This window comes from Motacilla alba, chromosome 5, assembly GCF_015832195.1.
Source record: "Motacilla alba alba isolate MOTALB_02 chromosome 5, Motacilla_alba_V1.0_pri, whole genome shotgun sequence".
In the NCBI taxonomy this organism is placed as follows: Eukaryota; Metazoa; Chordata; class Aves; order Passeriformes; family Motacillidae; genus Motacilla; species Motacilla alba.
In genome coordinates this window covers 11,143,052-11,170,979 of record NC_052020.1, presented here as the reverse complement: position 1 = coordinate 11,170,979, position 27,928 = coordinate 11,143,052, and the positions used below count along the sequence as shown (strand labels likewise).

General features: G+C 40.6%; 1 protein-coding gene across 2 annotated transcripts in view; it reads right to left on the bottom strand.

The window, feature by feature from the left end:
• TRIM66 (tripartite motif containing 66) overlaps positions 1 to 27,928 on the bottom strand; it is a 47,685-nt gene that overhangs the window by 16,322 nt on the left and 3,435 nt on the right. For both annotated transcript variants that reach the window (XM_038138940.1, XM_038138939.1), the window contains 9 exons: positions 19,358 to 19,461; positions 15,571 to 15,718; positions 11,279 to 11,408; positions 10,884 to 11,000; positions 9,987 to 10,101; positions 9,061 to 9,207; positions 8,817 to 8,934; positions 6,982 to 7,841; positions 5,804 to 5,965 (listed from right to left, as the gene is read on the bottom strand). In XM_038138940.1, coding sequence (XP_037994868.1) covers positions 5,804 to 5,965; positions 6,982 to 7,841; positions 8,817 to 8,934; positions 9,061 to 9,207; positions 9,987 to 10,101; positions 10,884 to 11,000; positions 11,279 to 11,408; positions 15,571 to 15,718; positions 19,358 to 19,461 — 1,901 coding nt within the window. The remainder of the gene's footprint in view (positions 1 to 5,803; positions 5,966 to 6,981; positions 7,842 to 8,816; positions 8,935 to 9,060; positions 9,208 to 9,986; positions 10,102 to 10,883; positions 11,001 to 11,278; positions 11,409 to 15,570; positions 15,719 to 19,357; positions 19,462 to 27,928) is intronic.

The window sequence follows — 27,928 nt, the reverse complement described above, 5'->3', positions numbered from 1 at the left end:
CCATCAAACTGCCATCTGTCTTTCCCTTGGGGCAAAAGTTAATTTTGTGGTTATTTTAATGATGAAGCAACATTATGATCTTTCAGTGCAAAATATTAAAACTCACAGTTAAGAACAGACACATTCCATCCTGATCCATGGAGCTGCTGTCAAGTGTGAAGTGAACAATGCACTGGGAACAAGGCTCATTAATAGACTATTAATTCACTCCCTAAAATAATCATTTCTTTTGCCATTAGCAAAAATTTCTCTTTTCCCTTGACAGTTCAGCTAGATTTTGCAAATGGGACGCCTTTAAAGGATTTATCTGTTTTATAAAAGCTCTATTGCTTTTACATTGCTACATTTGAACAACAACAAGCATTAATTATGCTCTTGGGCAGAGGGTGGCTTCAGCTGTTGGTTAATTTTGAACTTTTTGACATTTTAATGTACAGTCTGGCACATTGAACTACATCTGTGTCACTATAAATGGAATTCTCATTGTCTCATAATTAATTTTGGTCTGATGATCCTTATAATATAATGGCAGCAGCATCACCACCCCAAAATGCCTCCTACCACAATTTTCTTAGCTATGGTAGTGAAAAGTAAGAAAAAAGAACATGCAAAGTGCCTGCAGAGAACAAAAATATAAACATATGGTTCAGTTCAAATATTTCTTTGATCACTGTTGCATTCCAAAAAGGTCCAGGGTAAACATGCAGCACCAATACAGAAGAATTCTGAGAAGCAAATACTTACCTTGAAACAGTGGGATTAGGATTTGTTAGGATTGTTTTGGCAAAGCCTCAGGGCTGTTGACATTAAGTGTCACTGCTAAAGGAAGCTAAAACTGGGAACCGCCAATTCTCTTTGCTATGGGAGAAACACCACGCTGCAAATGGATGCAGAGTAATGAACGGCTGCTATTAAGTGGAGCAATCCCCCTGGCAGCTCATTATGCTGGAAGGTTAAACAAATGTACTACTCCAATCCAGTTGCTTAACACAGCAGCACTGATAGCACGGGCTGCACATGCTTCCCATTCCCAGTTTCAGAACAGATTCCGAAGGATTTCCCTCCCGCTTCCACGAGAAAAGAAGAATCCAAATCTTCCTCAGCAATTTGTCTGAATAAACTGGAGCAGGCTTAAAGCGGAAGGAGGAAGAGATTGCATGGAGCAAGCAGCATCATGTTTTATTTATCTCCTTTTTTTCAGGTCAAAGGAAAAGGGTTTTGTAAAATTAACATTCTGGGAAATGTACCTAATTGCATTAAGCATGAAGGCATTTGTGCCGTGAGCAGTTCAATTCTGTACAGTAAAAACATTCTCTGTTACTTGAGAAATTTACAGTACCCCAAACTCCAGGCTATTATTTCCTTCATCACTAATTCCTCTAAAATTAATAGTAATTAACAGGGAAAAAATAGCAGCAAGAAATCCATTTTGGTCCCAAGGTCAGATTTGAAGTTCAAAGGTTGGATATTAAATTATTATTACTTTCAGTCACCAAGTAATCACAATATGCTCTGTGCAATACTACCATCAAATAAAATCTGTGCTCTGTTCTCCTGAACCCTTTGCACAAATTTCATGAGTTTTTCAAGAAAAAAAAAAGAGAAGTCCCACCGTGAACAGTCACCATATTAGTCTTTCATGAAATGCTACCACAGCATATATTTGGAATAAAAGAGAAACCTCTCAGAGTGCTCTGAAGAGTGCACCTTGGATAGCACAGAATATTTCCTAGGATTTCCCCATTTCAGGTACTTTATGGTGCTTGAGACAAACAGAGCTCTTGAACTAAGAAGCTGGAACTTGTTGTGAATCAAAAAGAATACAACAAACATCATGCACTACACACTATTTCCTCATGTTTACACTTTCTTTACTAATCTTGGTCACCCTGCCTCAAAAATTATTTATCAAAACCACAAAGTATGGGGAAATTGGTCAAACACACGAAGGACCAAAGTACAGAATGGCTTTCACCCAACTCTAGAGAGACAGGCAGTCCCTTTTAAGCTTCAAAAATGAAACTTTCAAGAATAAATTCAATGTATACCCATAAAATACAGATATTATGAATGGGGCGAATACAGATTGACCATGCACTGTTTTTCCCAACACAAAACTAGAAGGTATCTGAACTATGAGTCAAGAGACTGAAGGTAAGCAAATAGAGGAACTTCCCATGCAATGCAAAACTCAGTTGGAGTAGAAGGATGAGGAGTATTCTGCACTAGTACTAAAATGGACTCAAAATAGTAAATTAGACAAATTCACAGGCAAGGGATCTATAAAGAGCTCTAAACCACAGTTGTCTGGGTACAACCTCCAGGTCAGAAAATCCTTGAAGTGCTGGCTTTCAGAATCCGGGATAGTGGACCATCAGTTTACATTTGTCTGTTTCTGATGCCCTTCCCCAAGGTTCTGCTGTGGACTATATTTATATAGGATCAGGTGCAGCTGCTCAGTGATAACTCACTAAGGCAGTGCAAAACATATTCAGAGACTCACTTTAAGCAGAAGATGAACTAACAGAGGAAAGGGTCTTGCTCCAAAGTACAGAAGGGGGTGCACTTCATGGAGTGTGAGGAGGAGAGACGTCCAGCTGGCCCTACATCAACACCCATGGCTGTTGCAGTGGTGCCTGAGGCTGAAATCATAAATTTGTGCTCTACACATACAGTAATCATGACATTTCTTCAAATGCTAGATGCAGCCTAGAGACCTCTTGCTCATCACAGCCAGAAATGACAATTAGGTACATGCAAACAAAACAGACTGTATTCCTGCTATTACTCCTGAAAACACAATTAGGCCCAAAATATCTTATTATTCTTACCTTTATTTCAGAATAGGTGACCTCGCTAGTCCTGTGCACAAATTAATAACTTGATATCATACTATGTAAAAGCAGCAAAATCATATTGTTGCAGGAGGTTGGTAACCCTTTCACAAAACTTTTATAGCTAATTGAGTACTCATTCCTTCACACTGCAAATTAGCAATTCCACAGCTTGTGAAAAATCTGTTTGCTAGAGTTTGGCCGCATTCCCCAGAAATGTAACAGTGCAGGTAACACAGAAGTTATTCAGAAATTTGTTCTCTGCATTGCTGGCATTCTTACTGGAGAGAGTTGGGTATTTGACAGGCATGGAGACAGAACAACTCCACAATCCAAACCAGAGGTCCTGGCTATGTCAGTGAAGAATTCTGACAGAGGAATATGAAATATATCCATTTTCCACATCAACAGAAAGCTTTCATTCCTAGTGTGGCATTCTTAAAAAGGTGCTAATCAAGCCCAGAATTATGCAAAGTGCAGCACTTAATTTATATGAAACAATCAATGATCTAAGCATAGAAACATTTATTCTGCACAAAAAGATTAATTCACAGAAAAAGAATAGTTAGAGGAATATACAGGAAGACAGAAAGACTGACAAAATATCACCAATAATGTTCCAGAATGAGCAAAACAAATGAAAACTATCCCAAACTATTTAAATCATGAACTATTAAGAGCATCTTCTCTGTACTGCTTTACAAATAAACATAATTCTGCGTGCAGACAATTCATCTAGTTATCAGTCAATAATATCAAATCCATACCATAAACGCTTTTCAAAATTAATGCACAGAGGTTTAATAATTACATGAGCAATCATGACTTACTCCACTCCAAAATAAAAAGGAAACCACTGAGCTAAAGAAAGCTTTTATTTCTGACCTTTTTGGACAGATCCTGGCAACCACATCACTAAACAGTTAATTCAGGTGCACACTGCTTTCTCTTTAATGAAAGAATCTCAGCAGACAGGGAATTCTGCACTCCACTAGGAATACTGTGCCTAGCTGAAGGCTGCCAGAGTTCAGCAGAAATGCAACACAAGGCCAAGAAGTCCAACAGCAATTTTTCTCCAAAAGACAGAACAGTTCTTCCTCAGGCAGCAGGTTTATCCAGCCATTTTCTCCACCATATTTTTCAGGTATTTCAGACTTGTCCACATTCACTTTCCATGTCTTCCAAGATGATCTTGAGAGAGATGAAATGTTCTGAATAGAGCCCATGTGAGAGCACATGGACAAACACCTATGCGGAAACTTTTGTCTGGAGACGAGTGTGAAAACATTCAATCAGGTGAACCAGATGAGAATGAACAGACACATTCCCTTGTTCTTAAACAGGAACCAATCTCCCATTTAAACTCAGATTTAATCTAATTATAAAGCAAAAGCACTCAGACATATTTAACAAGCATTCATGAAGAAGATATTTCAAGGGTTTACTTGCTGTGCGCTTTTTCCCTTCACCATTTCTAATTTGCCATTGCCAGAGCTGTCAGCATCTTCACCCACCCAGCTGTCTTCATCCAAACAGCTCATTAGAAGAGAGGAATACAAGCACAGATGGGGTTCTGCAGCTGTTGAGCAGTGTCACTTCTTGAAGAGGTACTAGGCACCTCAAAAAACCAGACACCCCTGTGCTTTCTGCACCAGAGCCTACGCTTCTCAGCACCATTAGAAAAAAATCCTTTTTTTCTTTTCCCTACAAGTATCCTCCTTTTGCCACCTTCTCAGCTTATACAGCAGCAAATCAGCCTTTTCTCCTTTATTACTCCTGCTTTTCCCATCAGACTACACCAGTAGCTACACTCTCTTGCACATCTGCTTCCATTTTCTTTCCTCTTTCTGATGTTTCTTGCTTAAGCTGTTGGGAATAACCTTCCATTACAGGTCCATAAAACAGACTTCTTTGTGGCTTTCAAATCTGATTTGCACTCTGCTTCCAGGCCCACATCCCTGCAACTCCCAAAGGGATCTCCAACAATTCTCTGGATGGGTATTGCATCATAAATATGTTGCATCAACAAAATCACATACAAAAGAAGGAAAAACAACTTGCTTTTTGAGGATAGAAAGGAAAGACAAGCACTTCCACAATATTCTACAGACAAATTCCAAGGAAAAAAAAACGATGAAAGTCTTCTACATGGTACACAAAATGAGTCATGCACTGAAGTAACAAACAGATTTGAAAAACCAGAATATGATGTGTTGCTTGGAGTGTTTTAAGCAAACTGTACAGAGAAGTAAAAGGCAGATTCTCTGCTTCAAAAGCACAGGTGATATCAGTAGATCCTTGCTGGCTCTGGATAACTATAAGTCTTCCTGTCTGTGTTCATGTTGCTTCTTCAAAGGTCAGAGCCTCACAGTAGATGAGAAGACCAAAGCCTGGCTCTATTGTGTATTCTAATATTCTAGATATACAGAAATTGTGATTTGTCTGCTTATACATGAACAAAGAGAAGAATTATAACAGAATTTCAGGCACCCCACCTCCAGCAGTAATTAGTGGTGCTGTTTCTGGGGCAACTATTTTGAAGACTGCGTCTCAGGCCTGATTTCATCAGCACCTCTGACTCCTGCTTTATTTTTTTTTCAAATTAACTGTTTCTAGTACAGTAGTTAGCGAGTCCTAGTAATTAAATCCCTAGACACAGAAGCTAGGCAGAATTTAGGCAGTGAATAAATAGAGCTCCTATTTATTTGCCAGTTCATGTCTAACAATCATGCCAGCCAGCCCTAAACACCATCAGCCTCTAGAAGAGCTGCTCCTCCTGGCACCTTATTGGGAGATGCACACAAGGTTAGGGCTGTGACTGTCTTCCAAAACTTACAAGCCACTGGCTGACTTTTACTGCATTTTAATTTTTTCCACCTGATTGCAAACTACAATGCCACACTCAATATTATCAAATCATGTAAATCATGTTTTCCCCTTTTTTTTTTTTTAAAAGAAGTTGTTTATACCTTTCTCACTGGATGGAAAGTTGCTTGCTGCAGTGTGCTCTCAGGGGAGTGGCTCCTGCCTCTGGTTTCTTCATCTAATGATTGTGACAGGGAGGGACTGTCACTTTTGTCAAGAGGAACAGCAGGCTTCTGGGCATCAGCTTCTGTGGAGCTCTCATAGACCTGCAAATCACAGATGAGAATTTTGTCTTTTCAACAATTCAGAAAGAAAAACAGTAACAAATGCTCATCAACTCATAGCATACACATGATGACCAGCCCAAAAAGACTCTAAAACAACAGAGATGTTCAAGGCAACCTTAAGCAGAGAGATAAATGCAGAAAGCTATCTCTCAAACATTAATGAATTCTTTAAAAAAAACCCCAACAACTACTCAATAAAGCTGCTGAAATGTGCAGCTACACTAAAAGGCTGCAGTCTGCCCTTGCAGGTAATCTACTTTGAGAACTATTCAAGGTGGCAGCTCCACAGTATTTACACAATGGGAAGTCTGAGCCACCTTTCCACCATTTTAAATGCATTTCCAAGCCACTTTATTCTGCAGCTCATCTGCCTTGTAGCTTGGATGCTCACCACCAAGGACTGTCCCTCTTTCAAAAGCAGGCTTCTCACTAACAGAGGAAAAGGGAAGAGATTGGCCCTGCAAAACTGCAGCACAACAGCATGCGTGGATAATGATGATAATCTTAAATGACACGATGCAGCAGCAAGAGAATGGGAAATAACCCTCAGACTAAAAAATCATCTTCACTCTCTTCAATAATAATTCAGAATCTAATGCTTTTTAAGGACTCGGGGCTTAATGTTTCCAGTAAAAAAAAAAAAAAAAAAAAAAAAAAGTTGAAATGCAGAGTGCAACTACTGCGGTCCTCCAGTCACCTGTTTACAAAGGAGGAGTGATGGTGCTTTTACTCTCCCACGTTGCTGCTCACCTTGTCTATTGAGAGATTCAGATCTTTGGGATCCAGGGTGGTTATGCAGAAAAATTTTGAAAAAAGAATGAAAAACTTTACAGAAAAATTTGGCCCAATCTGTATGAGGCGTGAAGCCTCTTTGCTGCATGCATACACAAGAACCAATAAAAAGTTCAGAGACACACAAGAAATCTCAAAGGTGTGTCCAGTTTCTGAACTTACACGGACTAAATGCAGTAGGAAATTACTTTGAGAGAACATACTTGTGCCTCATCTTGGACTTGCTGCTGCGCTGGGGCTGGCTGCCTCACTATGTAGTTGATCTGACCAACTATAGTCTGTTGAACGTGCTGAGGTGGCTTGGCTTGGTTCAGCTGCAAGCTGGGCTGTCCCTGGGCCTGCAGGAGTAGCTCCAGATCCTTTTTCATCTCCTCCAGCTCCAGCTGGTGGTTCATGATGTCCAGGCTCTGCTGGATGACCTGCTTGTGGGTGCTCTCGTCGTGCCCTGGGTGGGGAGACACCAGCGGCAGCTGCTGCTGCTGTGGGGGCGGCTGCAGCACGTGGCTGGATTTCATCTTCTGGACATGGCCCAGCTGCACTCCCACAGCTGATGTCTGCAGAGAAGCCTGCGGGTGGCTCGTGGGAACCTGCTGAGCCTCATGGGACACACCAGCACAGCCCTGCTGCAGCGGCTGGGGTGGGAAGGGCTTTGCCACCCTCCCAGACACGTTCTCCAGCTCTGAGCACGGCTGCTGCTCCAGCCCAGCCTGCGGGAGCTTCACAGGCTGGGGGGCAGCCCTTGGCTCCCTGTCAGGGGGCTGCAGGCTGTACTGCAGAGGGAAGTGCTGCTGATGAAGTGCAGGAGGCTGGTGGAAGCTCTTGTGGTGGCTCATGTCTTGGTAAGAAGGCTGGGCTTTGTTAGGGTGAGGAATGCTGAGGCAGCGGGAGCAGCACACGGGTGCAGAGCACTGGAGCGCAGGTGGGAACTGGTGAGGCTGGCTGCTCTCCAGCTGGGAGGCTGGGGCGTGGTGCCCATGGTACAGAGAGGGTTGTAACCCTTGAATATTTCCACAGAGTAGCACATCTGGGTGAGATATGTGTCCACCTTCCATTGTGAAACCCCCTGGAAAAAAAAAAACAGCAAATTTACTCCCTCCTATGGTCTTGATAAATGCATACAATAAAAATTGTACACAAGAAAATGGCCATCATTCACATTTCAAATGTAAAAGATATTCAAATAGCCTATCCAAACAGTCTGCCAACATCCATTCAACATAAATTTTCCAATATTTATCTAGTATTTCAATTCACACCTAACTCCCACTGATGTCAATTGAACTCACAGTTGAATTATCCAGCAAACACTTAGAAAATTCGACCTTATTTTATCTTAACTGCTGGCTTACATGTCATTTTTTTACAGAAGTACAAGCTTATCTTCTCATCCATAAGCACAGGTACAAAAAACAGCTTCCAGGGGGCAAGTGACAAAAATAAAAGAGATTATGTTATGTAGGTGAGACTCGTAAAGCCTGGAAATAGAAGTGACCTATGAAATTATCTTGTCCATGCTTTTCACCAAGAGATTACTCCAGCAACGCTTTTGAGAGTGTTTTACCCCTTTTAGGTTTTAATACCTTAAAATGGAAGAGAGCTGGACTCTTGGATCAGTGATCAGCCCACTGAGCTGAATTTACAGTAAAAACCCATTGCAGTTGGGAAAATCTGTGGCTGCTGGGAAACAAAGTCACAGTATGGACATCTGCTGTACAGGTAACACAATTAATATAATTATTGTACAGATAGTGTCTTAAAGCCATCTTTGTGCCTGTCAATTGCAAGTGTCTCAACAGTGCTCAGCTCATTTGGCCACTAAGAGAATGGAAGAACCAGACATCTCAATGGTCTTTTGGTGAGTGGATATAAATGGAGAGAAAACAGGAAAGTTCAGCCACACTCACTTTTCTTCAGAACATAACAAGAGTTTCAAAACTGGATGTCAAAACAAAAAAAGGAGAGCCCATTAGGGGAGGCACTGTATTGTCTGCATGTATCTAGACTAGCTTTGGGCATTTACCTATTGTAATTTTCTTACCCAAATTGGAGAGTTGCTTAGTCCAGTAGGAGGGGTCCCAAGCAAACCTGATCTTCAGAGGAGGGCCCGTGTCTGTGTTACAGTTTGTCTCCAGCAAGCGCTGGATCTGAAACACAATCTGGTGACACATTAAAGGACAATGATTTTATTCACAATTCTAAGGTGGCAAAAAATGTTTCATTTGATCAACATCAGAAGCTTAAATCAGTTCTCACAATTACTGCACAACAAGCATTGCTCTTACCAGTTCCTTACTGAAGAGAAATGGGATGGTTTTTTTACTACACACGGCCCAGCTGATGAAGTTCTGGACATGTTCTACCTGTCTGCCTAAAACCACAACACCTTGAAGTTGCTGCTCCAGCCTCTGCTTCCTCTCACTGGTGATTTTCTGTTAATAACATGAATCAGTAGAAAAGGGCTGTCATTCTTCAGACGCACGTAAGAGATGCAATCATTGGCACTGCATTATGCAGTACTGCAGCTGTACTGTTCTTCACAATCTCTTTAAACCACCCATCACAGAAAGGAAACAAATCCAACTCAGGAGATGAGTCTGAATTCAGGAAAAGCAATGACTTCTCCAGGAGCAAACAATCTGCATCATTCTGGCCCTGGTTTAACAGAATAACGCAACCCCCAAGAAAGCTGTAGAACTTGGATCAAATTGGCATGTGGGCCACTTTCTCATCTGGAAATTCTGATCAGCAGTTTTTCTCATCAGCACATTTCAAAATACAATCTCATATGCTTCAACTGGACATCCAAAAACTGAAGAGTTAAAGCTCACAAGTTCTGTTACAGAAATTAGACCAAAGAATCATTTCTGAAACAGGGGATTAATTGTGCTGCTAGTGGGCTCCTACAAATTAAACATTAAAATCAGAATCTGGTTAGTTTTCTAAGTACTCAAAGGGTGCACACATGTTCTCTGTAAATGCATTAGAAACTGTGGTTAACTCATGATAAGGAAACATTTTGCCACTTTGCCCTGAATCTTTGTCAACCATTGATTACACATCAAAGTCTGCAGGAAAAAAAACCCAAATATTTGAAAATATAAGGAATGGGACAATAGCTCCCACAGTCTATATTCTTTCCACTGGCACTGGGATTAAATTTAATTTAGTTTGATTTCCCAAGGCATCAAATGAAACTAGCCTTACTTACTTCCAGTTGTTCAAGGAGGATATTTGTTCGCTTATCGATTTCATTCATCAGAACCATCTTGGCCATTTTTATTTGGTTTTCCACCTTTTTGTACAGATGTTTTACTTCAAGCAACCTATGGGTAAGAGGTACATATCCCTGATGTGTCATTTATTCACTGCTCAGCAGTTATTTGCTACAAGAACTGATCTGTCTACTGACAAAACTGCAGTGAAAGTTGTATCATCATTTCCCATCAGCTCTCAGTTCTCCCCCATTTCTCTGAATCCTGACCACCCCTCTCTGGATGTGACATGCTGATGGATTCTCTCAAACATCATACCAAAAACAAAAACAGTCTTGAGTTCTTTTTCAACAAATGCATACATAATATATTCAAAACTTCCAATTTTTACTAGATTTTAAACAGCATAAATAGATTTGTACTCTTGAAATGGTTTTATTAATGCAGAAGAGAGATCCAACAGCTACTAAATGCATAATCAGTAGCTGAAATCCAATTCCAATAATTAAATATTTTCATTTTTATGAATTCATCTTGACTGAAATTGCACCTTGTTTTGAGCTTTCTTGAAGAAATAAGGCATCTTAAAAATTATCATCTTTATTTGTAATATTGTCAAATTATAGCGCAGAAACAGATTATACAAAGAAATCTTAACTCTGAAGTCAGCTGTCACATGTCTTACAAAGAGTATGGAATCGTGTATTACAATGCCATGACTTGTCAGTACCACTTAAACATGAATTTGATATTTTTAATCTTCCTATTCTTTTCTACCCTTCAAGAAAAAAAAAATAGAAGCTGCATTTAATTCCCTTAACCTACATTTAGTGAAAATATTATTTTTACAGATCACCTACTTCCATGAAAAAAATAAAAAGCAGAGCAATTACCTGTCTTCAATCTGTTTAACTGAAACCTGAACCCCATTTTTTTTCTCCTCCACCTTAGTTATGACATTCTCCAGGATAATTCTCTGATTTTGCAGCGCTTCATCAAGATGCCTGAACCTGTGGGAGAAGGGGAAATGGTCACACTGTGGTTTCCCGTGTTCACGAGCGAACAGGTGAGAGCAGGGAGGGTTTCTGCCAGGGCAGTGAGATGTGTGTTAAATCACCTGTGAGACAACTGAGCTGAGTTTGTTGGGGCTTTTAAATTCAGAGCAGCCTGCAGCTTCAGCTGGCAAGCACAGGTGAAAAGAGGGGGAAAGGCGCAGGCAAATGAAAAGAGGGGGAAAGGCACAGGCAAGGAGTGCTCAGTGCTGGTGAGCCCCACTGCAGTGAGATACCTGTGCTCCTTGTGCTCTGACAGGAGGCAGCTGCGGCAGGTGAGGGTGTCACAGGTCTCACAAAACACCTTCAGTGCCTCTTGAGGGTGCACTGGGCAGAACAAGGAAAACTCCCTTGCTTCATCTTCAGCTGAATGAGGAATGCAAAGCAAGGCTGTCATCCACAAAGGGAGCTCAGAAAAAGAGTAACCAACCTCACAGTTTCACGGAAAGTCTCGGTGACATTTTGTAAAGGCACAGAACCTGGAACCATCTGATTATCTGAGGCTGGATTTGTTTGCGTTTCTTCCTTACACATCCTACAAACTGAGCACACTGGGAGCAAGCCATCAAAACAAATCATACTAAACACTCATGAGTTTAAAGTATCATGATTTGGAGCACCTGCCTCACGACTTGAAATGCCATGGTCTGGTAAACCACTCAACAAAACTATTGAATGTAGAATAGCAAATATATTAAATTAACTTGCAGTCACAGCAGAAGCAAGGAAATCCTTTGTTCTTAAAAAGTCGCATGAGCAATTGTTTTCCAAATTTGTGTTTGTTGCAATACAGTTCATAAACTTCAGCAGCTGGGGCTGATATTGGGCCCTAGAATCTGTTCTTAACAGGATTTTCTAAAAAATAATGTGATAAAGAGTATGAATGGACAGCAGGTATGCAAAGTGGAAGCATTATTTCTGTACAATCTATTCTTGCCTTTTTCTGAATGGTAGAACTATTTTAGAAAGAAGGAACACTGTCAACAAAAGATGGCAGAAAAAGATAAGCCATGGCAAAGCCAACCTTCTACCCCCAAAGAAAGGCTCGGTGGCTTCCTCAGAGTATTTCAGCAAAGACATTGTCCCATTACTCTTTACCAACACATGAGAAGTCAAACAAAACAATCATTCTTAGAGAACACATATTGACAGAGATTTTAAATTCTATAAAGTCATTAATAATATATACATCATTATCTGCACACACGAAATAAGAAGAAATATTTCCATTTTCCCACCAAACCTCTTACTTATCTATACATTTTTTAAAAAACCAACCTGGGGCAGAGACCATACTCTCATCCTGTAGCAAAATGAAGTCTTTTATGGATTCAGAAGTGATAGCTATTGCAATAACTCAGACCCACGCAGTGCAGCAAGCTAGACTGGCTCAGCCACTTCATTTTCAAATTGTAAAATTCACAAGAGAGAAGTAAAAAGACTAAGAAAAATCTCATGGCTAACAATGACAATGTAAACATGGAGAAAATCCATGCTACTCTCTAAAAAATACATGTCAAAGGGCCCATTTTTTAGATTGCTAGCTACTCTAAATATTTCTGAGGAGCTTATTTCCTCCAGTTCAATTGACTTTCATTCCACCTTCTTAAAAATGTGCAAGAAGATAATTTGTGACAGATTAGGGCAAGACTTTATGTAACAGCCTTACATAGCTTACAGTGTTATGAATTATTTACTGCAGTACCCTGCTTTATTCTTCAGGGAAGTTTATTGGTTTATGTCATTATTGAATCAAATGCTAATAGATAGCATTAATAAAGGAGGAAATTAGATTAGAGTTTTTTAACCCACTCCAATATTTTCTACTAGAAAGGATCAAACTGAATTCACCTTGACAGCAATTTTTTTTCTGATTACATTGCAAATATGTACTTTTTGTTAAAACCTGCAGCTGACAAGCACGTAACGAGGTGGGTGGTAAAACCAATATATATCCAAGGAGGATGTCAAAGATCATCCCCTATGTGATCAGATTTTACATCTTAAAAGGGAAAAAAAAAAAAATAAAAGACCATAATAACTTTCTGACAGTTTATGGGCTGGAAAAGCCTTTCAAAGTGTTCAGTATCTGCACAGCATACAAGCTGCTTTTCTGTAAACTCAAGATCAAGTTTTCTATATTAAACTCAAACTGATAATGAGATGTGGGCTTTAATGTCCATGTAGTTAATATCATGAAGTTACAATCCTACATAATGATTCCCCCTTTTTCTCTCTCTGAAGGGCTCTTTAGCCTTTGGGTGATTGCAATCATCCCAGAGAATTCACTGGGGTTTTTTAATACCATGTCAGATTTAACAGATAAGCAGATTTCAAATGCAAACTAAGAATAAAATCAGTATTATTTAATTGCAACACAGACCCACAGCCTCTGACACCAGTAATCCCCTGAATCAATTGACATATCACTGAGAACTGCCACTGAGCCATGGCATTCATGACCTACTTTTTACTCAGCTCAGAGCAACACTTTTCAGTTTTGAAAGAAATTTAATACTTAGAAATCACCTTAGAAATCAGGTGCTAAACAAGTGCACAACCTTGTTTTCTTCTAGAAGCAAATACCTAACCACAACTACCCATTTTGAGCTTCTTAAAAAGAACCTCTCCCGGTGAGCAGAGAAAGCTCAGCTGCCCTAAATTCTGATAATTCATCATTTGAGTCACCATTTTCTACAGCCTATATTTTCTTTATCTCAGGTGGGTCTCTTGAATAATTAACAGAAAGTTTTAAATCTCTGCTCCTCTGATCAGTTGATGTCAATTTTGGGAAGGCAATCTCAGCTAATAGAGTTCTGCCTCCCATCATTCTCAATGACTCAGACTCCTCTCAAGAAAAGCTCAAGAAATAGTTTATTAAAATTACTAGAAATAGGAAGGATTTAATGTGTTTGGTGAGGGCGTTTTGCTGCTTTACTTCATTTCCAAGCCAAGGAATCTAACACTGCCAGAAGATCTGACCCTGACAAGGGAAATGGCAAAAGATAGAACAGTTTAAAAGTGCAAGACCTCTTAATAGTTTCAAGGGCTTACAAAGAAGGTGCTGTTTTCCGAACACCCTACACCAAACTCATTAAATCCTTCCTGCCTGACAATGCTGTGTGTTTATTTCCAGAAGTAAAAAATACAAACAACAGTCTGAGTTCTAGTATATCCCAGTAGTTGCTTTCTTTGAACTGTTCTGAAGGCATGTCTGTCATAAATAGATAAAACATACATTAATAATAATATAAATAATACAAAAGCACAAATTGCATTCAAAATTTCTATATTAACTAGTCTGTATATGAACTTCCAAGCTCCTTGTTCATGTTTTGTTCAACACAGGGAATTTAGCACTAAACTAAAATTCTCTCTCATGTTTTTATGTGTCTGCATCTTTTTGTTTATATAGCACACACAGACCCACAGCTAAGCCACACATGTGATTTCTTGCCAGTATTTGTCAACAATGTGAGCTGGTAATCTCAGCTAAAGTGACATGAAATTATCAACAATTGGAGCCTCAAAACCACAGTCCTTATCTTGTCATCAACTCAAGAAGAAAAACATACTGTCCATCCAATCAGGACATTTGAGGGGAAACTGGGGGACTTGAGTTTATGTTATTCTTTAGAAAAGACCCAAAACATATTTAAATGTAATTTGTGGGTTTTATTATTACCATTCCTATGGATTTCTTTTATTTACTCTATTCAACAATGGCATATTTTTTCTCAAGTGCCTCAAACTCTGCTTGATATGACCACTCAGTACTTCAAAAAACTCCATCTATAGCAAGTCAAGTCTTCTACAAGAAAAATCCTAAAGGCAAATAAAATAAAAATAATCATTACACTTCTTTTATTCCTTTTTCTGTCCTTCATGTTCTTCATGAAGAAGAATAAGCACACAGCACGAGTTCTTATTTTTAGTTAAAAATCGCTTATACACGTTTAGGTTAACAGACTCTGCAGCAGATTTCTGACCTATTAGTAAAGAAAATAATGACTAATAATAGGAGATGTTACTACTTTCTGTAAATCACCATTGTAAAGGGCTGAGACATATTTGCCAGTGGGCTTAATTTGTGCTTGCTCAAGCACAAATTAAAGGAACATCCTGTAGTGATCACAGCCACTTGCTCTCTGTGGCTCACTCACACACCTTGTCCATATGCACAGGAATTTTGTCGTGGTTCTCTCAATGAAATTCCCCAAATTGGGACAGAAACACCGAAAGGGAAAGGCCTGCTGCTGTTGTAGCCCTACAAACCCTGTCCCATCACTGCATAGATTGGAAAGATCCTATCTGTCAAACACAAATATCCTTTTTCCCTATACTGTGGAATGCTGATTGTGGCAATGGCCATAAAGTTGGAGAAAAATCACCTAATCTCTTGTTGACACATACATATCCTTCTGAGTCACTCAGAGCCTGCTGCGTGTGGCACAGAGCCTGCAGCTGCTCCTTTTGCAGCTGAATAACTGCTACGAGAAGAAGGAACATCCCAGCGTGCCCCCAGTACCTGTGCAGCCCTTCAGGGATAAAGGCAGGAAGTGGTCTCCAGGTTCCTGGCCATGTCTGTGCTCCTCTGTGCATGAGCTGCACAACCACTTGTTGCATCTTGTGCAGAGACTGTGGGCAGGTCTCTTCTCTTTGCACAGGGAGCAGCTCTAAGAACAAAAAGTGCAATTACACACACATGACAAATCAGCTGTCCTGAACAGACTGTGATTCAGGTTGGTGAGCTTAACATTTTTTGTCCTCAGATTAAAGCAATTCAAGTTATTTTAAGAGTCTGGTTGTAACTGTGTAACATTTAGGAAAATACATAAACCATCCTACAGGTGAGACAATCTAGAAAACAACATGGAGAAACCCACGTTCTATTAAGGAAAAATTAGTTCCTGTCCTCTAAAGAGTTGGCCAGAAATGAGCTCGGTTTATATCTCGATATCAAACGTGGTGAACTGGAAACAAGACACAGGAAGACCTGAAAACTTTATTAAGTATTCTCTCCATTGACTCAACAATCTAGGGAATGCCCTTTGCTGCCTGGGCAGGTCACTGGGGGGAAATGAGCAGAGCAGCACAGAAATGAAGTGGGTAACTCCACATCTTGTATCCAGAATGAACTCAAGAGTAATTTCAAGACAGCTACAATGATAATTCTTTTAAAAAGGATTTGCTTTAGGCATAAAACACCTTGTTTCAAAACTCCCAATATTCATGTATTTGGCTCACCTCAGGCACAAATAGGTACTCATGGGCAGAATGAGCACAGTGATGTAAATTTACCATTATCAAAGCATCTCACCACTTCATTAAACTGAAGCAGCTCCCTCAAGATTACAATATATCTCCTATAACCATGTACACACATAAATCTCCTCAATATTTCCTCTACTCAGGGCTACTCAAGCAAATAGGAATAGATGGCAAAACCACTTCCTATGGGGTCCTTTCTGCTGGGCATCAGCTGATCTTCAGTTCAGCTGTGAGTTCAAATATTTGCTACCCAACTATTTGATGGGAAACATGAAGAGAAGGACACAGCAGCTCCTAACCCCTGATGCAAGTTCTGGTGAGTGTAAGGGAAGGGTTTCTCCTCATGGTGACTCAGAAAATACAAAGTCTGAAGGAAGAACTACTGCAGTTCTTAGCTGGTTGTCTCAGTTTCAAATCACGGCTTTAACACTTAGTGGAACATCCATATCCACCTAAATTCTGTGACACAAGTGATTCAAGCTCTGACTCGTTTCAGCACAGGAAGAAAAATTTTTGTTTTGCTAAAATTAATTTAAATTTTATCATCTCCTTCCATGGGTCTGGCACTTCACAACAGGTCTCTTATGAAGCCATTACTCAAGAGTTTCTAAATATTCATTCTCAAACAGATTGGGCAATTCTTGACAATAAGACAACAAAGCAGGGTTTTTGATGTGTTTAATTGTCTAGAGAGGGAATTGTTTTTGCAAACCAATATGCAATTTTAGCCATTTGCTCATCAGCAATGATTTCTAAATGGTACATAGAATAATTTAAACCAAAAAGCCTAATAAAACTTATATAACCAAAATGCAAGAAAATTTAATTTGGAGAACAAAGATTGTTATATAAAAAGAAGTGATTTGTCTAAATTGTACCCACCTAGGTCCAGCTCAGGAAAAAGCTGGGGGATGCTCTGCCTTCTCTGCCATAACCAGAACTGCTTAAGCACAGGTTTACCTGCAGCACTCCAGCTGCCAGTCTGACCAGAATTTGTATTGACACTGTACTGTGTTAACATCACTTTTAAGTTGCAGAGTGTTCCCAGAGCTGCATTATTTATGATGTGGAAATGGGCTTTTGGGCAAGAGACTCTGAATTGCATATTTCTGAAACTGCTGCTGCTGGCATGTAGCACATCCTATCATTCATGCTCCACTCTCTCACACACTGAGACACCTGGCTGCTTCCAAACACTTTGTTACAAGCCTTGACAGACTCCCACTTGAACACAGAAGGAAAATTAAGAGGATGATGACAGCTCAGATGTGTCTCAGATGGATGATCTGGTGCTTCTCCTTTTGGTGTCACTGGTGGTGAAACTGTGGCTTTCATTTGGAGTGTGGTGGTAGTGGTTAAAGATAGAAAGCAAACAAAGCTACATGATTTGACTTAATAAAAACAAAGCTGAAAACTGTGAAGGTTCACAAGTTGCTCTAGGGTACTCCCATGCTCCAGTGAGAAATCTGCATTGCTGAACTGCTCTTAGGACCCCCGAGGGATTACAGAGAAGAAAAACCTTCTTTTAAGGATGGCTTGAAAAAATAATCTTATGCTTTTGAAGACATTAGATATTCTGATTTGATTTCCTTTTTACACAAATTCTCATTGAAAAGTAAATGATGCAAGTCACAGTAATTAAGAAGTCCCAGGATAATAAGTGCATTTTAAAAACCTCAGCAGTATCTTCTGAATTTTCTTCCTCTCTTTGGAGAGTGCATGGTAATACACCCTTTCTTGTTTTAGATCACCTTAGGTTGCCCTCTGCAAGCAATGTACACCTGAAGATGTCCATACAGTTTGCTTGCCTTAATTATTTTTATAAAACACATTATACACGGAACACTCTGTGGATTAGGTGGCACAGTCTTTACTCTTTAACAACACCCAGCTTTCTCTGTTCCCCCTCTCCACCCAAACTAGAGGAAACTACAAAGCTGTGAGAATAGCCCTGCCTGTTCACTGGGTGTTTAACAGAAGTTAAATCCACCTATGTACAGTGCAAATTCAAGGCAAAAGTAGTAATCCAATACCTCCCCCTTTGAATCTATTCCCCAGTGGGAAGCTGCAATATGATGTGGCTTTTGTATCATTAAAACAGACAATCAGAAAATTGTAACTGCTCACATGGCCTAACGGGTGATGTTGGTGTAACAATTTAGTCAAGAGTCAGCTCCTGTGGCTAGCAGGTAGAGAGGGAGGATTGTCCCTCTGGAGCTGTCCAGAGAGGCCACATCCAGAGAATTCTCCCCAGTTCTGGTCTCCACAACTCAAGAGACAAGGAGATACAGGAGAGGTCCAGCAGAGGTCACAAAGGGGATGAGGGGTCTGGAGCATCTCTCCAGTGAGGAGAGGCTGCAGGAGCTGGGCCTGGTTAGTTAAGAGGAGGCTGAGAGAGAGCTCATCAATGCTTGTAAAAATCTAAAAGGTGAGCTAAGAGGATGGTGCCAGACTCTTTTCAGTGGTGCCCAGTGACAGGATGAGGAGCAATGGCCACAAACTGAAATACAGGAAGTTCCACCTCAACATGAGAAACAACTTCTTTACACTGAGGGTGTCAGAGCACTGGAAGGGCTGCCCAGGGAGACCACAGAGTCTCCCTCTCTGGGGACATTCAATCCCGCCTGAATGTGCTCCTGTGTCACTGCTCCTGTGACCCTGCCTTGGTGGGCAGCTGGACTGCATGACCTCCAAAGATCCTTCCTAATCCTAACAATTCCATGATTGTTTACTTTGAGTTGAGAGCTTAGAGGACAATGAGGAATCCAAGACACTCAGTACCTCTCTAATATGTTGATTATCACAGATAGATTAGTATCAATATTTTTAATGGACTATTTAAAATACAGGGAGTAAAACTCATTTTTCAACTAAAGGTTTAAATTTACTATGAAGGCAGTGTGTCCATCTCTGGTAATGAAGTAATTTCAGCACTGCAAAGCAAGCTATAAGAGAATCTTTGTTGTTCAAAATGAGATTTGCTCTGTTTTCAGTGCTCATCTGGCAGTGTTTCAACAAGCTACAACTTGGTGGCTTTCACTTACCTTTGCCATAGCTGAATCACCCACTGGAAAATCCTTGAGGAAGAAATTCTCAACTACATCCCTTGCAAAGCAGGTCTTTTTACACACAGGGCAGGAAAGGATACCTGAATTAAAAAAAAAAAAAAAAAAAAAAAAAGAAAAAGAAAAAAAAAAGAAAAAGAAAAAGAAAAAGGAAAACCACCAGAATTAAAGCAATGCACAGCAGCCATGCGAACCAGGAAATGATATAAACCACACTTCAGTATTGTGGCTTTTTTGGATCACATGGGCAGTTCCAGGAAACTAAGGCATCCTTCAAGCCCTAAGTGGCTAGACCTGGTTCAGCATATAGAAAAGAAAAACAAGGCAAAAAAATTCCTAGGAAAACACCATATTTCAGATGACTTATTTCCATGTTTACTGATGATATCTGCATGCCCAAATTCTCACCTGGCTTGGAGATGATTAAAACTGAGCTCCACTTTAGACTGTACCCCCTTGTTACAGATCTACTTGTGCTTTATGAGATTTTCTATGGTTCTGGAGCAGCTTTACCCCACCAGAGGTGTACCCAAGCATAAAACACACACTCCTTAATACCAGTTTTACAGTGCAGGATGCAATCCAAGTGAAGGGACAGGGGAGTGACGTGCTGCTGGCAAAAGCAACAAGTCAAAAAAAAGGACAAAGGATAAAAAATTTCATAAGGAAAATTATTATAGTAAATCCAGAGGTGGCCAAACATGATCTCCCCTAAAGCAAAGCAAGCAGAGAACCTGGCTCCACACTCATTCACTGAGGTGAATCTCAGTGTCTGCCTGGGCTGAGAACCAGGAGTTCAAGCAGGAGTCCATGACTGTACACCTGCATTTTTGCACCTCTGATGTTTCAATCCTTGACTTCTTGGCCTAGGAGTTCTATTGTATTTGGCTGTGTTGATTTGAGGTTTTTTTGTAAAAGGACACTGCATTTTCCTGGCCACATTCTGCAAACTACTGTAGATGTGAAAAGAGTCCTTTAGAGAGGGTGGTGGTGGTGTCAGTCTATTTCACCTTATCAATGTGTATATTTTTTTTTAAGCCAAGTTTTTTACATTCTCTTAAAAACAGAATTTCCATGCTATGATCACCTTACCAAGTCATTTATTTATGATAACTAACAACAGTCTTTTCAATGACTAAATGGTTTAAACTCACCTAAAGAAAGATCAATGACAACATTCTACTGTTCAATGTGCTTTGTTTCCTTGACTCAAAATTGTCTGTGCTCATGGAGAGCAGCCTGTAAGTTAATTAAACCTTAAGTTGTCTATTACTCTTCACATTACATTTTCAGAGCCTCTCCTGTTTTCCAGGTGCTTGGTATTACCTGTCCCTTGGGAATGGCTCCTGCAGTCCCTGCCCAGGGGCAGGATTCTACTTCTGAATGTCCCCAGTTTCAGAGCTGGGCTACCCTAAGTTAAACAGCAGCATTCCACAATGACAGGGACACAGAGACCCCAAAATATCCCTACATTTCTGCTTCTGACAAAAGCACTACTCAGATATTAGAACATGTTCACTTCCATTCACAAATGCTTTGAGGAAACTCTGAGTTCTGGAACATCTTTTAAGAGTATCCCTTACTAAGAACCACTTCCATGAGGTTGAGGTCTTTCTTAGCCCAAATCATTTATAAAAGGAAAAGCATAATTGCTTTGTATTTTCCAAGGTTGCACTTACAACAGAGCTGTGTTTTGGGGGCCCAAGCAGCAGACCACAATCTACCCAAACTGTTCATCTTACTGTGCATTTCACACAGCCCCGAGAGGTCACGCAGACACCAGAAGGAGCAGGCTGTGCCCGCAGGTGACTGTGCAACTCAGCCACAAGTCACCCCAGGGGAAAGGGCAGCACAGGCAATTTCCAGTGCTCTGCTCATCAGGCGTGCAAAGCGAGCCTTGTTTAAGGGTGTTTGCTGGCAGGAGTTACAAAGGTGCTAAAAAATTATCTGATAAAGATGCCCACAATGGCAGAAGCTGAAGTCTTTTTAGCAGTTCCTCTACTTGGCATCCTCCCTATAAGGACTGAAGCTGAAAAAGTATCTGAACCACGCACAATTTTTGTAGCTAATCGCATTTTCACACGTTGCGCCCTAGAGCACAGCACAATTCTCTTATATTGGTGGCCCTGAAACCTCTCCATGCTTTCCCCAGTGACAGAGTAGGAGCCTTTCAGGTGCCTGCTAGCAGCTCTGCTCTCTGGAGACACGCAAAAGCAGGAGGAGGCCAGGCAAGCTGTGTTACACTGACAGTGCCTCCTCCTCCTCCTTGTAAATGGTGCTTACTACAAGCACTGGTGAATTGCAGCGCTAATTCCTGGGAGCTGAAACACTCCTCAAGGTTCCCTGCCAGCCCTGTAGAAGTGGCACAGCTGGAACGGCAGCAGGAGTAAAAAGACACATTCTGATTGATAAGTTAGGAGGCAAGATAGCTACTCTGCAAGCAGCCTCTCAAACAAGTCTCCCTGAACATGCCGTAATTCTCAGTGCAGTCAGGAGGAAACCAGCTCCTGACTTCACAGAGCCATCCTTGGGGATTGGAACCAGTTTCTTTCAACAGCATTGCCAGCTCTTGATCTGGCTAACAGTGAGAGAAAACCTCCATGATGAGGCCACAGAATACCCTGCAAATGGACCAAGAGGGAAATTGCCAACAGGTGATTTTCTGAAGTAAGAAAGCCACGACTCTCTCAGTTGCTCTCTCATTTATGGGTGAGCATCCACAAAACATTTCTGGGAGCAGCTGCTGGCTGGCAAACAAAGGCACAGGGCTTTGTCCCAGCAAGGAGAGCTTCTGTCACACAGTACACAAGGTAAAAAAGCTTACTATTGAAGACGCTATTTGTTGTAGTAAAGTGGAAAAATTATAAGAAAAAGGCCTCAAAAATCCATTAGCTTGTCATTTCTAAGTCAAGCTAGCACTTTGCAAGTTCCCATGTGAAAGCAATCCTGGTGTGAGCAGCTCGTTAGCATAACAATCCATTCCTGATCGAAAAACAACCAGCACCTGTATAAACTGTTTTTACATCGTTAGATAGTTTTTCTTTTCTATCTCTCACAAACAACCTTTCCTGCACATACACCCTGGGGTTTGAGTGACCAATCAATACAGGATAACCATTTGTTACTAACCAATAAAATAACTGGCAAGAAAGCTACTGACCACTCGGAGTCACACACGAGGTCTGTAAAACTGTATATAAAGGAGTTTGTGAATAAAGAATCGCCTTTTTCCACCACGAAGAAAATGGAGCCCCATGTGATTTATTCCCATAACTATTTCATTATGTTCCAACACTATTCTGTTAGTGCAGAATGTTAAATCAAATTAAACCAATTGAATGATACTTCATGGAATGCTTACGGCCTCGGGCACGTTGATGTAAGCTTTAAATTCTGCTAATTTGTTACAAACCAGTGAAGGATAGAATACAGCATTATTAGAATCCATTTAGTTTGATAAGGACCAAGACAATCTTTATAGTGTTTTTAAATTTAAAAAAAAACAACTTCAATAATTTTCATGCTTAGAAAACATAAATCATGCATGGATTTCAGTTCTGCACAAAAGTCTCCCTTATATACATGCTGAGAAACACCATCAACAGTTTGAAGGTAAATGACATTACTGCTAATTGATATTAAGGGACGCCTAAAAGTGATGCCCTGGACGGCACAGCACAATTTTCTCCCAGGTTTTAGATCCAAGTTGTGCTACTAAAATCTGTGCTGTTCCAGAGATACACATGGAGCAAGTTGCCCAGGTCAGAGCTCTGTTTTAGACCAAGTACAGCATCGACTGAGTAAATGTCAGAGCGTGTCTCAAATATCCAAGTAACTGTAAATTATAATGATTTCAAATCTAAAATTCCCTTGAGATGAACAGAAGGCATGCAGAGCTATCAACTTAATTTTTAAAAAAAATTTAAATTTTATAAAAAGAGTAGTCAAGAGGAAAAATAATGGGGACACCACAGCAAAAAAGTACTGGAAGTCATTTCCTGCTCACAGGTGGGCTAATCAAAACCACCTAATACTGAATCCTATACCTAAAACTTTAATAAAAGCACAGGAGACAAATTTGCATCTTGCTAGAAGAGGGACTGCCTGAGCATGGTGGCTTTGGAGATCACACTTATTCAGCTAATTGGGTTTATTTGATACCTTTTCCACTTAATGAAAACCTGTGCCCTATGGATACGCCCCATCTTTTTCAACAGGAATTCCCCAAAGAATCAAAAGTTAGCTTGGCATAATAAATACAATACAAAATGAACTGTGGAGCAATTAAGCTGAAATTAAGCAAGTGATTACATATGTATTTCCAAACAGCCACAAGCAGCATCACGCTGTGCTCAGAGTGCAAACCACCAGCAAGGCACATTTTCCTGGAAACCCCTTACCTGTGCTCTGGATAAAGGGCCACCCACAGAGTCGCCTGTTTTTGGGGACGGGTGGGTGGTAGGAACTGCACACACAGGATTTCCCCGGGATCAGGCAGTGCTGTGGTGCACACTGAAGTCACTACACCTCTCCCTGGGGCTGCTCCCCCTTCTTTGGCCAGGAATTCTGGCCAACCAGCGGGGAAGAAAGGTGCCCTGAGTCACTGCAGGGTGCAGAGGTTTTTTCTCCTCTTGCCTTCTTTCTTGCCCTTTCCTCTAGGATTCATTCAGGCCTCTGAAAGTTTGCCTTGGTTGGATTTCTCCCAAATAAAAATCCCATAGTCAAAATGAACAGCAGTGTCCTACTTCCCTTCTTGCCTGGGTCCTCACTCAATCCTCAGGCTGGAGCAGAAGGGAAGAGAGGAGCTTTTCCAAATCCAGGTAGCAGCAGGTCTCACAGTGCCATCACTCCCACAGTACCTTTTGCAGACCATAACCTAAATATTTTTCTTGCCTGTCTACCTTACCAGTGCCTCCAAACAACACTGCTAATCTGTTTTAAGAACCTGCACTTGGCAGACAGCTCATTTAAATATATCATGATTAGAGCACTGTGGCTGAAGAGAAGAGTAGTCAGAAGCCCTGGAGACTCACTGTTTGTACGTAGGAGAATGATGCAATTTCTGCATCTGAAAGGCAACTCAGCAAGGAATTACAGGACTCCAACAACAATTTACATGTCAGGAGATCAGGTACAATAGTGGTGCCTACAGGGAGGCCAGTATGGTACCAAAACCTCCAGAAGTAGCAAAAAGCTGACAGAGATGTTGACACATTCTATTTTTGCATGGAAATAAATTGGTAGGGAGGAGGTAGGAACATTTGCATAAATTATCTTTTAGAAGTTCAGTGCCTCCTGCTGTTTAGCACTCGAAATTGTTATTTATGACCTCCCATTTCACTGCTAAAGAGATGACCATCAATTTAGGAAGGCTAGCAAGGATCCTCATGCTGGATTTAAGCCCTGTTTCATTGTGATACACAGAATAAAGCCCCACTTCAGAATTATATGCAGGTTAAACCACATAGAAGATATTCTCAGTGTATGTGAGCTATCAGCTACTGAAGAATCTCTGGAGACCACACTGTACTGAAGAGACTCCTACAAAGTGTCAGCACACGAGGGATGTGGAGGAACAGTCCTAAATCTGAATCCTTCCAGGGCCCCACTGCTCCTTTCAGCCCCATCCCCAGCAGCCCTGAGCATCTCAACATCACCACAAAAGGCACGAGATGTGTAATTCTGGCTGTGTTTATGTGCAGGCACCCCTGAGCCCTGCAAAGCTTCAGCAGCAGATGTTTACCCGGCTGAATTAGTTTGCAGGTTTATTTTCCACTCTCCCACTCCCTTCAGCCAGAATCACTCAGAGGGTTGGGGAAAAATGGAATTTCAGAGGCAGTGGATCCATTAGTCAGACACACATACCCGGTCTGGACGCTTCAACTCCACATCTGGGATATCCAAAATCAGCTTTGGAAAAGAACAAGGTTCTGCCTCATCCTGTTCAAGCCCCAGCTCGGATCTCTCACATCCCACAGCACTTTGTTAATGGAAGCTGCCACAACGCACTAGACACAGCAATAACAACACTTAGAGCATCCCTTTATAAAAGTACAAATAAAGCAAGAACTAGAATTTCTGAGTGGTTTCAAGGTTTTTACTCCACCTATACTAAATTAGCAACCTAATTTCTAAGTGACAGAGCTATGGATCATTTACAGAAATCATCTCTGAAGTGCCAACAGTAACCTCTCCACCACCCATGGACACCAAGTACATGAAAAGCCACAGCTCACAGCTTTTTTTCAAAGGTCTTCCAGTCTGGTCAGGGTTAAATAGAAAGAACCCTCAAGCTGACTTCCTCAGAAATAAATCAATGCAGATAATTTACTTATTATTATCATGAGAATTGATTAGCATAAAGGAACAAACAGTGGAGCTGCTACACACACCACATTTGTACTTGCTGTCCACATGTTGCACCTATTCCTCTGCTCTTTTTCCTCCAACAACCATCAGAATAATTATTCTCAGAGAGCATTAACTACAGCTCAAGCTGCAGGCATAATTTACATTTCCTGTGAGACCCAATTATAGGTGATAGGAAACAGCTCTGAAGACAGCCTCCCACTCCACAGTTTCATATTTATATAACTACACCCCTCGTTGTTTCACTTGCCTTTTGGGTCTGGCAGCCAAACACCACAGTGCAAAGGGCTGACTAACTTTAAACCCACTTTAAGTTGACTAAATATATACATTATGAACAGCTTCTCTCTTCAGAATGATCTTCCTGCTCCCTTTTTAGAGGTAAAACATGCACTTGGTTCTAAGTGGATCTAATTAAAGCAAAAGAGTGCTCTCCTTCAGACTTAATAGATCATTGGATTGCATCACTTGCCTTAAATGAGTGCATCCAAACAAGGCTATTGGATATCCTGGAGATACCACAGCTCTACCAAGGCAGCTAAATTGCCTCCCTGTGAACTAAATTGTGGTTTACAGAACTCTGTAGGTGGTTTTTTGTTTGTCCATTTATTTTTTATTATTTAAATGCAGGCTGAAGGCAAGCTAAGGCACTGTCTGTCGACACCTGGAGTCTCCTGAAGCCAGTGCTCCACAATTCCTGTGCCAAAACTTCACACTAGAAATGAGCCAAAGCAGTCCTAGAGCTCAATCCTCTTCCTGAAATAAACCCCCTGAAGATCTCTCTGACCAACACCTTGCTGACTTTTTGGATGCGCCTCACTAAAGAGTGTTCACAATTAAGGAGCCACAGTTTTTTTGGTTTTTTTAAAATTTAAATATTGATATATATAGTTCCTACCACACAAGCTAAAGAAAACGGTTTATTTTCAGCAGGAAATAATAAAATGCAGCAAGTGGACATCTGTCAACACTTGAAGCCACATTTTAAAAGTTTAGGTTTCTCTTGGTTTTGCCCAACCTGTTTGCATTTCTCTAACACATGACCCTATTACATTTCTTGGCATTAAGTGAACACAACACAAGCATGGAGTTTTTAAGTAATGCAGAGAATATGTGCAGGAATTATGCAGCCATTTTCCAGGATTTTTGTTATCCAACTTTGAGAAGCACAAAAGGGCAAAGAACGTTTTTTAAATGAAATTGCAGAAAGTAATAGCTCAACACACAAGTTCAGAACAAAAACATCATACAAATAAATCCACCACTTCACAAAGCGATTTACAAAGATGAAAAACTACTAATAACATTTTACTTGACAGGTTAGGCTAATTACACGATTAGGTCACAAAATGCTCAGAATGCCAGGGCTTGTATCACTTAGCAGAATTCCATAAGGTGTTTCAGTACATCTTTTTTTGACCTGCCTTGTTCTCAGGGACCCTAACTGTGATTGAGCAGCCATTACCTGTGATTTTTCTTTTCTTTAAGGAAAAATGAACGACAAACCATTTAGCTGACACAGTCTTGCAAAAACAAACTTCTCCCAACAATGCACCTCCACTGGTCCTCATTTGACTACTGGAATTAAGATGTTGGTGATATTTAAAGCACTAAATCAATTCATATCACTGAACATCTTACAGAGAGGAAGATTTGCAGATGTGGGGTAATTTATTTTGGCTTCCACCTCCAGTTCAGGGAGGAGGGATAACCACAGGAACCAGGATTAATCTGGTTTTGAATGCATTTAGAACTTCATGAGAAAGAGGCAGACCCAAGGAAGCAAGAACCAACATTGTACCACGAGTGGCAACTCACACAGGTAGGAGCCTGGGAAAGTCTTAATCTGAGACATTTCCCTCTCAAGAGATGTGAGAACATCCTCTCTTTCTTACTCAAGCCCTGTCTCAAAAATTATTATTTTACCCGTGCAGACTGTAAACAGACTGGAAATACATAACATGCAAATCTGTACAGGAGGAAGATGTGGATTCTCTGTTACAGGAAGACAGGGAATAAAAATAGGAAAGCAACACAGGCCTAAAAAAAAAAGAAAAAAAACTGAGTGAAAAGTTTAAAGTTCCCTCCATAGAAAAAGCATGTGTAAGAGCCAAGCTGACAGTTGTCTACAAAGACAACTTCCTTTTTCCACTCAAATTACTCCCAAACTCTCAGTTCTCA